General features: G+C 35.4%; 1 protein-coding gene across 1 annotated transcript in view; it reads left to right on the forward strand.

Moving 5' to 3' along the window:
• The window catches only part of LOC148304652 (uncharacterized), a 29,322-nt gene extending 21,167 nt beyond the window's left edge, over nucleotides 1–8,155 (forward strand). The window contains exons 7-13 of the mRNA XM_088267970.1: nucleotides 1,366–1,368; nucleotides 3,068–3,192; nucleotides 4,108–4,264; nucleotides 5,597–5,741; nucleotides 6,205–6,312; nucleotides 6,642–6,858; nucleotides 7,909–8,155. Coding sequence (XP_088124096.1) covers nucleotides 1,366–1,368; nucleotides 3,068–3,192; nucleotides 4,108–4,264; nucleotides 5,597–5,741; nucleotides 6,205–6,312; nucleotides 6,642–6,858; nucleotides 7,909–8,060 — 907 coding nt within the window. The 3' untranslated portion in view covers nucleotides 8,061–8,155. The remainder of the gene's footprint in view (nucleotides 1–1,365; nucleotides 1,369–3,067; nucleotides 3,193–4,107; nucleotides 4,265–5,596; nucleotides 5,742–6,204; nucleotides 6,313–6,641; nucleotides 6,859–7,908) is intronic.
• Nucleotides 8,156–11,130: the final 2,975 nt, after the last annotated feature.

Here is an 11,130-nt window from a genome sequence, read left to right on the forward strand (position 1 = left end):
TACTGGTAAATATTAACAATCTTGTATATATATTTTTGACATCTCAACAAAGATGAAGAAGAATATGGAAGTCTGGGTATACAGGGCTTATCTCCCTCAGGCTGGTTAAGTGATCACTTCACACACGTGCAACATTCACCATTCTATCCATTATTGACAACCACACTACTAAAATTCTTGGAAGCTCTATATATATGGATGCGATGACTGACCATTCTCTGTAAATGTCTTTGCACTATTCCGTGTCTGTCTGCTGTGCTGGTCGGGGTTGTGGGCGCCTGTGTACCGGCCAACGTCGGGTCGGAATCGGATCTAGCTGACTAACTGAACTAAATACTAATCCCTTTCACTGGCTATACCGGGGTACTTCTAGAAAACTTGGTGATGGATTTACAAACTTGTATTTATTTAGATTGGCAGTGACAGGGATATTGAAAGCTTTTAAATGTAAATTCACAGTAAAATCGGGATACAATTTTATGTTGTTTCACATTTTCAATAAATTTCGCAACTTAGTATTAAAAAAATTGCTTTGCAAGAGCAGATCTGTCAGGAAGCCTATATGCTTCTGAATCAGATCTGGGAATGCGGTGGGACAGCTTTCAATATATATATGAACGAATTTTGAAACATTGTTCTTGAATCACTAGAACTTCACTAGAGATCATCTATTGGTGAGATGAAAAGAAGCTTATTATTGAGCAGAAACTCTTTTATTAGTATGTGAGGTCCGAATCCTAGATTATAATCACATACATGAGAAACGCCGGAAAATATCATTTTCGTTTTTATTATTTTGGCATATAATTTGACCACTTAATTTAGTTACAGCATTTTGAGTGTGTCCAAATACTTGTTCACAAATCGGGATTATCTCCAATAATAGCCAACCCATGACGGTCGTCAGCCCCGTTAATGTCCTGACTTCCATATTCTTCTTCATCTTTGATGAGATGTCAAAAAATTATATGAAAAATATTTCCTGTAATTGGAGATTATCCAGATTTGTGAACAAGTATTTGAACACACTCAAAATGTTGTAAATACATACATTTCGCTAACTCGAACAATCTACCTTTGATTCCTGAAATCCTTGAAAATAAATCACAGGATTATAAGATCATCGCACATCTAGATTACATTCTTAAATTTCTTGTACATCTTACCCCGGTTTGTGAAATTCTATCAAAAATCTCTGATTCTCGAAATTCAAAAAATTCTCGCTGATTTAATCATTTATCTTATTTTTCCGCGGGTGTGAGCTACTAACGCTTCTTAGCTATGAAATTAATGTAATCAATTCAATATAATAATGATTTGATTGTAATATGACATTATTTCATGTTCTCAATGGCCTTCCATTGTTCTGTAAGCGAATTAATATTACTCGTTTGAAGGAAAGAGATCGCCAACCTTTTTAGTAGGCATGTTTGCAAAATTGTTTGGACTTAAGACGATTGAAAATATAAAGCACAAAAAACAGATGTTTAGATGTCAGATCTCTACCATCAAAAAAATTCATTCATTTCATTCAAACCCTTATCCGCACCCCAATGGTGCATAGGGCACTGCATCATATAAACGCAGTGTTATCTTGTTCGTTTACACATGAAGGAAAGGTGTTCAGCCCTCCGCTTCCGGTACCAGTCCGAGGTGATATTGAATAAATATAAGAGTGAAAAAATCACTTATATTTATTTGACCCCCCCTGGGAATTGAAGCCGGGACCTCCAGTACGGTAGTCGAGCGTGCTGACCATTACACTACGGAGGCGGACACAAAAATTAGCCAGTGTAAATCCATCGCATCGAATTTCATCTCTACCATCACAATTTTACAAATTATAAAGTTTTCAACGTTCTATAAAGTGGAAATTTTTTCCAGTGTATTTATGTAGTTTATTTAAGTAGTTTGAAATGTCATATTTAAGTGGTTTTAAAAGTAAATTGAACTTAAAGTTTAATGGCGGGTATTTTATTCAGGCTAAAAGCTTTAAAGAACAGGGATTATTCAAACAGGGATTGAAGAGTTTACGTTTTTTGCCAGTATACCCACAATATTTTTCATCTATAAACATCTTGCTATTTCAGAACCTCAATCGATTCTTACTGAGTCTTTCCTTAAACGGTTTAGGATCACTGAAGATTGTTTATTTACCTATTTTAATAACTGAAGATGATCTAGCTGCCACTAAGCGCCTTATCCACACGCTAATCACTTCAGTATCCTCTCACTTCTCATCCATATAACGTGTTTAGGGCAAGCGGTGTCGAGTGTTGAAGTACTATACATACATATATATGGTATTAATTAACACTTATTATCCACTCATCTCACTTCAATTAGAGATTCTGTGATTTAAGCGTGATTTGAAGTACTATAATTTTAATACTGTCATTTGCAGTTCCACAGGTATGTATCTATATAAATTTTTCATCGTTCTCTATATATTGCAATACAGTTAAACCTCGATTTAACAGCCTCTATTTAACGAACTTCTGAAGTAGTGTGGTTGTCAATCATGAGTAGAATTGGTGAAAGTTACACGCGTGTAAAGTGATCACTTAATCTAGCCTATCACGGTCGTAAGCCCCGTAAATGCCCAGACATACATATTCTTCCACTACTGACAATTCGTCGGCAGTTCTCGTCAGAACTTCGGGACGCGGATCTGACTTGGGAGGATGCAAAGGAGCTGGCAGCCGACAGTAAAGCCTGGAGATAGTTTATGGACTCCATATGCTCCACTTAGGGAGCGGATATGGTTTAATAAATAAAAATATGTATTAGCCTTGGTTGATATTTAGTATGACTTAGTCGATATTTAGTATGCCTTAGCCTTATTTGTTATTTAATATGCCTTAGCCTTAGTTGATATTTAGTACACCTATTAGCCTTAGTTGATATTTAGTATGCCTTATTAGCCTTAGTTGATATTTAGTATGCCGTAGCCTTATTTGTTGTTTAATATGCCTTAGACTTAGTTGATATTTAGTACACCTATTAGCCTTAGTTCATATTTAGTATGCCTTTTTAGCCTTTGTTGACATTTAGTATGAATTCCTAGAAACATGGCGGTAGTTCCTGTGACAGTGGAAGAGGAGTTCCGGAAGAACCCGGAAATGAAGAAGGAAGATCTGGACAGATTGAGAGATTGGTTGCGCTCTCAGCCACACCTTCCCGACGTTCCTGGTAAATTGTATTACAGCACACTCCCGATTTTCCAAGGTCGGATTATCCGGGAGACTTCAGTCATTGAAAACATATTTAATAAAAACATTTTCCTCATATTGGTAGGTACTTATAATGTGGTATATGACGAGATAGAATAAGTCCGCGCCGTGATATAATGGTCAGCACGCTCGGCTACCGTATTGGAGGTCCCGGGTTCGATTCCCAGGGGGGGGGGTTTATATATTTTAATAATATTTCTTCAATATTACCCTGGACTGGTACCTGAAGCAGAGGACTGATTACCTTTCCTTCATGTGTTAACGATCAAGATAACACTGCGTCAATATGACCCTTATCCTTATAGGGTACTATGCACCATTGGGTGCGGATAAGGGTTAGAAGATAAAACGAGATAGAATAAGGAACACCGGGATAAGAGATACATGCGAGATCGAAGATGTGAGGAGAATGGAAACATCCAGACTCCTTCATATTGCTTTGCATGTTTTCGGAATGCCCATAAAATCTAATATATCCCAGCAAAAGAGGCATATTTTAACTTAATATTTATCTGCTACAGGGCAGAAAGTGTTGTTTTTGCATTTTGAAGAAAAGATATTGTTGAATTATTTTTTTTACTACACTAAATATTTTTCAAATTGAGAAAAAACCTTCAGGTTTTACCTAAAAAGATCTGTTGCACAGTAAAAAGTACAATAAGTGGCGTGATGTTTATTTTTGGTATATTGTATAAAATTTTATACCGTAAAAACGTTTTCCTGAAAAAAACAGTTTTTTGTTTGTTTTATGACGTTCTTGAAAGGAATGAGCGATATGTGGTCACTGAGAGTATGCAAGATTCGCAAACAACATGAACCCGAATTCCTTGGAATAACTAATGGTATTTGAATAGTTTGTTTTTACATTTTCTAGAGAAAAGTTTGGTTCTTTTCCTACAAAGCTGTTACTTTAGCACGGAGTTGGCTAAGCAGACCATAGAGTCCTACTATACCATAAGAAGTCACGTTCCAGAATTTTTCAGCGACAGGAACCCTTCTCATCCAGCTATACTCCAGGTCATGGATGTCTTGTAAGTATACCTAGCTCTGTAACCTTATACAGGATGTCCCATAATCCTACGTACTCCTTTTAAGGGTGTTAGGCCAGTTTATTACTCACCGAAAATATGACCTCAGTAAAAGTGCCTTAGTTTTCCAAAATTTTCGACTTTTATGAATTTCCCGAACATCTACGTCTTAGATCAGTTTTTTGAGTGCCATTTTTTCAGTGTTTCATAAAGTAATATTCTTTTTTTTTTTCATAATGCTGAATAAATATTCTATTTATCATAGTCCAAAATATTACCAATACTTGCTTGCCTTTGCGGGATAAAATATTAATATCCGGTCAATGATTTTTAAAAAATCTTTAAGGGGCTTTAACTGTTCACCCTGAAAGAAAAATATATGACGCTAACCTGGCAAGTTATTTTATAAGTTTGTTCAATTTATGTAATTTCAAATATAGTATAATATTTACTATATTTTACTTTAGAAAAAAAGATATTGCTCTTTTAAAGCAAAATGAGCTGATTTTATAATTATTTCATTTATTAGGAATTTCTGATGTAAAGAATTATTTTATTATTTTTGTATGTTACTGTGAAACATATAAACATGTGTGACACCTGTATATACTTATAATTTATATTTGAAGCACTAACTTTGTGATTTTCCATTTTATAATTAAAATATAACTTTGTTTTAAAATCACTATAAACATTTTATTATAACTTAATTATAATGTTCGCTGGTGTCAAAGCTAACCGCTTCTTTATGAAGACAGATTAATACTAAACCACTATTTACTAAACTAAATTCAAAATATTTTGGCCGTTAGGCAAAAGAGCTTGGGTAGATCTCAAATGGCTTTATTTTTTGTGCTGATTAGCAGTCACAGTCATCAAAAGGGATCAGGGATGTTATTAAATATGTTTCTAATCACTCAACATCCCTGATCCCTTTTGACTGTGACTGTGAGCGCTTGTGCACTACACGGAATTTTACCGTCCGGCAGTTTAAAAAAAATAATAAAGACGACTACGACAGTTTAGCGTGATCTAATTTACGCGCAACGTGATCACGCACCGATCAAGAGCACCGATCCGAAAGAAGATGGACAAAAGCACAAGCCAATACAAGCCAATCATCTGTTTTACCATGCTAACTGGACTGCCGGATAGTAAAATTCCATGTAGTGCACAAGCGCCCTTGGTGTTAACGTAAAAACATGAATAAACTGTTAATATTATTTATATGTATTTTATCACGTTTTTTCGTATTTTCTGAAATATTCTTACAAAAAAACCTATGTATATATTTTACGAATTTCGCATTTTTTAGCATCTCTCTATATTTTTCAGATCCTACGGGGTAATTCCCCGGTTAGGAAAGCACGGAGAACGCATTGTCTATGGCGGTCTCAAAAATACCGATCCCGCCAAATACGAGTTTGTTAATTCACTAAAGACTTTCGTATTTCTGGAGGATATTGGGTTATATGAATATGTGAGTAACCAAATAATACCAATATTTTTATAACTCTACATTTTTATCCGCCTCCGTAGTGTAATGGTCCGCACGCTCAGTTACCGTACTGGAGGTACTGGGCTCAATTCCCAGAGGGGTCAAAATAAATATTACTGATCTTTTCACTCGAATATTTATTCAATATTACCCTGGACTGGTACCGGAAGCAGAGACCACAACCCGAGATAAATTTAAAATATAAGACGTTCGTAAAATTTACGACGGATACGACATTCGTAAAATTTACGACGGACATCCAATCTACGAGGAGCTCCGAGGCAACACATGTATATGATAGAGCCCAGTTATAAGAATGGTTTGAGCCGTGTTAAGCCAAACAGCCGCATCTTGAGTTACGGCTAGTTGCCTTTACACATTAGCATTGTACCATTGGGTTCAGATAAAAGTCTAAGACAGTTATATTAAACCCTTATATTTTCAGGGAACTGCGGATTCGTTTATTGCCATTATCGACTTGAAAGGAGCTGTGCTGGGACATCTCGCTCGGATCAATTTGCTAGCTGTCAAAAAGTATCTCACATATCTTCAGGTACGTCTAACATTAAAAAAAATAAACAGGATGGCGCAAAATTAATCACCCGATCGGAAGATGCTATAGTTTTTGCAAATGATGTCGTACGTCAATCATATTTGACATTTCGATCACTCCTTTCAACAACGGCACATATCAAAAAACTAGATTTTTCAGGAGATCGTTTTTAAAGTTTAAAAATATAATAAAATGTATTAAAAAAAAATGCCAAGCCTTTTATTGAACTTTTTACTGTGATTTATATGTTGTGCGATGTTTCTTTGTATATATAAGAAAAATAAATGAGATTTTAGGAAGCGTTCGGATACAAACGAATGTATTTTCAGGAAGCAATGCCAGTGCGACTCACAGGTGTCCATTTTGTGAATCCGGTACCTTTTATGGACAAAATAATGTCTTTGGTGAAGCCTTTCATGAAAGCAGACCTAGTGTCTAAACTTGTCATACACACGCAAGGCCTGGACTCTCTGTACGACCTGGTCGGGAAAGAGGTCATCCCAGTTGACCTTGGCGGTGAAGGCCCTAGCGTTGACGAAATAAGCAGTAAGTGATCTTCCATTCGAACCCCGCCCACTCCTTTCATCCTACGAGTATATAAGTTGATTAATTTATATGTCTAACTCTATTGCATGTTTAACCTCGGCTCGAAACGCATGTTCGTGTTGAAAACTTTAGTGCATGTTGGTCTTCGGGTCGACCAAAAATCGCATGTGTTAGACATTTTGTGTAGTTTTGAGTGTGTAAATGGTGCTATGGTGGTGAAGGGTAGTATTGTTTGCATGCTGTGTTAGTGATAATTCCGTATCCTTCCATTTCCTCCGGTCGGTTGCTGCTTGCAGCCAGTTTCTACCCCCCACAGCGATTATGTCGTCGGACCATCTCTTTTGGGGTCTTACGACACCTCTTTTGTTCTCCCAAGGTCTCCATCTTTGAATTTTCGGGGTCCATCTTGTGGGGTCTTGTCTTGCAATATATCCTGCCCATTACCATTTGAGTCTTGCCGTGCGATCCATATAAGCGATATCCTCTATTTTGGTTCAATGATAAGATACAAAAAAAACTATTTTTTTTGTTTTCTGAAAGTCAAGTATTTTTTTTATACTTTATATTAACACTATTATTCTAGTTCTACGTATAATACCTATTGTATTCTTGCTAGTGCCCTTTAATATGACCTAAATTATATTGTTTACCCACACACAGGCCATGCCTTTGTGGGATCTTTTTTTGTATTTATATTTTATTCATATTTTTTTTGTATTTGAATTGATATCATGTTTGCATTATGCAAAAGAATTTAAAATAAAGAAAAAAATGTCGTATTACAGTAATAATCCAGTATCGCCTTCGTTGTCATCCCCACCTCACGACATCGAAGGCGATACTGGGACGAGCATATAAACAGAATGTCAGAAGACAGACTTCCACATATCGTCCTTCAAAGAAACCCTGAAGGACGCAGACCTCCAAAAAGGTTCAGAGATAGCTGGGAGTCAACATCCCGAGAGCGACAGGCGGAGTCACAAACAGATCCTTAGAATCTACAAAAAGAAGAAGAAGACAGTAATAATGAATTAATTTATATTTTTTCAGAAGTAACCTACGATAAAATAAAAAGTAACGAGAAGTTTTTCCTCGAGGAAGAGAAACTACGCGTCAATGAAAATTTAAGGCTGGATAAAGCGAAGAACGCCGGGCAACTATTTGGAGTCGAGGGATCATTTAAAAAATTAGATATTGATTGAAACTTAACAATTTTTAAGACCTTAGTATCCTTAGTTTATCATCGTAGTGTAGTGGTAAGTGCACTTGTCTATTTGGTAGAGGCTCCGGGTTCCATTCTTAGGAGGATTAAAATAAATATACTTTTGACTTCACTCGTTTACAAGTGAATTCGATAAGAATTGTTTCATTGTTATATTTATATAAAAGTTATTAGCCTAATATCATTATTGTTACCTTCATTATTGGTACATTGTATGCGGATAAGGATTTAAAGAAGAAACATGTTACCTTATAATAAAATTGTCCAAAGATATTCATTAGTTTTCTGTATATCAATTTTTATATGTAAATTTGTTTATTTAAATATTGGAGGTACCTACTTAATAACCTACCTTTGAAAATTTATTGAAATGGCAATACTGGTAATTGGAACGATTTCGAAAATAACAAGATGGAGTCCGTCTTCTGACGTTTCATAAAGTTTTTTTTTTAATTTAATTTTTATTTGGCAGCCAAGTGAAAGGATGTTTCTGCCAGTGTCAAGTATTATTTTATTTACAAACAAAAAAATAATAGAAAATAATATTGTTTTCAAAAGACGAAATTACAGCGCCTTTATTATATATTTTAAATATTAAAGGTACCTACCTAACTACCTAGTTGCAAATTTGTTGTAATGGCAGCACTTGTAATTGGAACGATTTAAAAAATAACAAGATGGAGTCCGTCTCCTGTCCCATGCAAAATATTACTCTTGTAAAAAGACGAAATTACAGCATGAACTCTATGAATATTTATGGGTTTATTCTTGTAATTATTTTTAATTTTATTTATTGCATTGTTGAGAAGAAAACAATATTGGCTTGTAACAATTCGACGTTAGTAAACGGTTTGGACGGCGGGCAGGAGTGCCAACCGTTCATTAAGAATTTGATAGCGCATGAATCTGAAAGCGCTGTTGAATATGCGTGGGTTTTAAAGAATCAGTCTTGTTTCGGGATAATTGTTAACGATTCGATGAAGATTTTAAGGACCAGGAGTATTTTTCTCCGGCCAACATATTTATATGCAGAGGCCTCGCTATGTGCGTACCGTCACAGAGTAACAATTTCCAATCAAAATGGATCGCTAGAAAAAAAAGAGAAAAAAACGTTTGGGAAATTATACTATGAGGTGGTAATTCCAAATTCCTCCACAAAGGTACTAAATGAATATTTTTAAATACTTTTAATATGACTGAACAAAAGTATTTGATATTGACATCTCAACATATATGAAGAAGACCATGGAAGTCTGGATATTTGAGTAGATAGTGTCAATCATGGTTAGATTGGTGAATGTTATACATGTATAAAGTGATCAGTTATACCAGCCTGCCACAGGTCGTAAGCCCTGTAAATACCTAGACTTCCACATCTATTTATTTATGATATGGCGTTTAATTTGTAGAAATCCATTTTTATTTATATATTAAATGTAAAATCAAACACTGATTTTTTGTATCTACTTATTTGTATTTTATTGATTTAAAAACATATAAAAATCAATCTTGTGACAGTTGTTTCGCCTAGTTATGGCATTTTCAAACGAATGTCAGTTTTTATGTGTTCTTTAAACAATAAAATACAACATAGATAAGATATCAGTAGAGTAAAACCTCGATATAACGGACCCCTAATTAACGAACTTCGGATAAAACGAGAAAAAAATCTAGTAAACGTAAAAAAAATACGGAGGGCTAAAGAAGAAAGTATTTTGTCCGCCTCCGTAGTGTAATGGTCAGCATGCTCGGCTCCGTTCTGGAGGTCCCGGGTTCGATTCCCAGGGGGGTTTAATAAACATAAGTGATTTTTTCACTATACAATATTTATTCAATATTACACTAGACTGGTACCTGAAGTGGAGGGCTGATCACCTTCATGTGTAATCGATCGAGGCAACACTGCGTTTATATGAAGCAGTGCCCTATGCACCATTGAGGTGCGGTAAGGGTTTTATTATTTTTATTAAAGAAGAAAAAAGAAGAAAATTGTATATTTATATCTGAATACAGTGGTCATCTTTAAAAAAAAGGTTTTTTGATTAATTTTAAACTTATAATGTATTGTTGGGTAATATATCCAAAATAAAACACGGTTTTTGTTGGATTGAATTCTACATTTATTTATGTATATTTTAATACGTCACGCGTTTCATCTTCTTAGAACATGATCAAACACTCATGTTTGATAATGTCCTAAGAGGACGAAACGCGTCACGTATTAAAATATACATAAATAAATGTAGAATTCAATCCAACAAAAACCGTGTTCTATTTTGGATAAATTACCCAACAATTCAATATGGAATTCTACCAACTGTCTGCAGTTACAATAAATTCACCCTCTCCCCCCCAATAAGTCTGTTATATCGAGGTATTACTTTAGTAAATTTTTCGTCTATGTTGATATCCATGTGAATGGAAACATTCCAGATAATTGTAAGTTTTCTGTGCTGGGAAAGACAGAACAGAAAATGCTCACCCCATCAGGAGGGATGCTTTTCTCTGGAGTATATCAAGCTGCTCGGCGCCTCGAGACTTCTGCGCACAAGGGTCCCCAAGATGGAGGCGCACAATGGGACCTCCACGGCAGACTATCTGCAAACTACCACCGAAAGAACCACCCCGAAGGAATTTCTAGGCAGGAAAGAGTCTGCCTTCAATTTGATGTACTTAGCCACTTTTTTATCTGCAGTATGCACTGTGTGGTCATTTTGTTTGCTGTTTGTGATGTATATTAAGAAAAATACATAGAAAGTATCAAAATAGTCAAATCTATTCAATTTATTCAATGATAAGAGTCATTCATTGTTCACTTAGTGTAATACCACTTAAAAACACTGCTTCATGACTGCCGGTTTCGGAATAATCATTCCATGATCAGGTCAAATGTAGTTTTTTTTTGTTTTATGTATTTTGTCCGCCTCCGTAGTGTAATGGTCAGCATGCTCGGCTACCGTTCTGGAGGTCCTGGGTTCGATTCCCAAGGGGGTTCACATAAATATGACTGATTTTTTCACTGTAATATTTATTCAATATTACCCTGGACT

Source organism: Brachycentrus maculatus, unplaced genomic scaffold (genome assembly GCF_059751285.1).
Source record: "Brachycentrus maculatus isolate JH-2025_06_01 unplaced genomic scaffold, ASM5975128v1 h1tg000310l, whole genome shotgun sequence".
NCBI classification, from domain to species: Eukaryota; Metazoa; Arthropoda; class Insecta; order Trichoptera; family Brachycentridae; genus Brachycentrus; species Brachycentrus maculatus.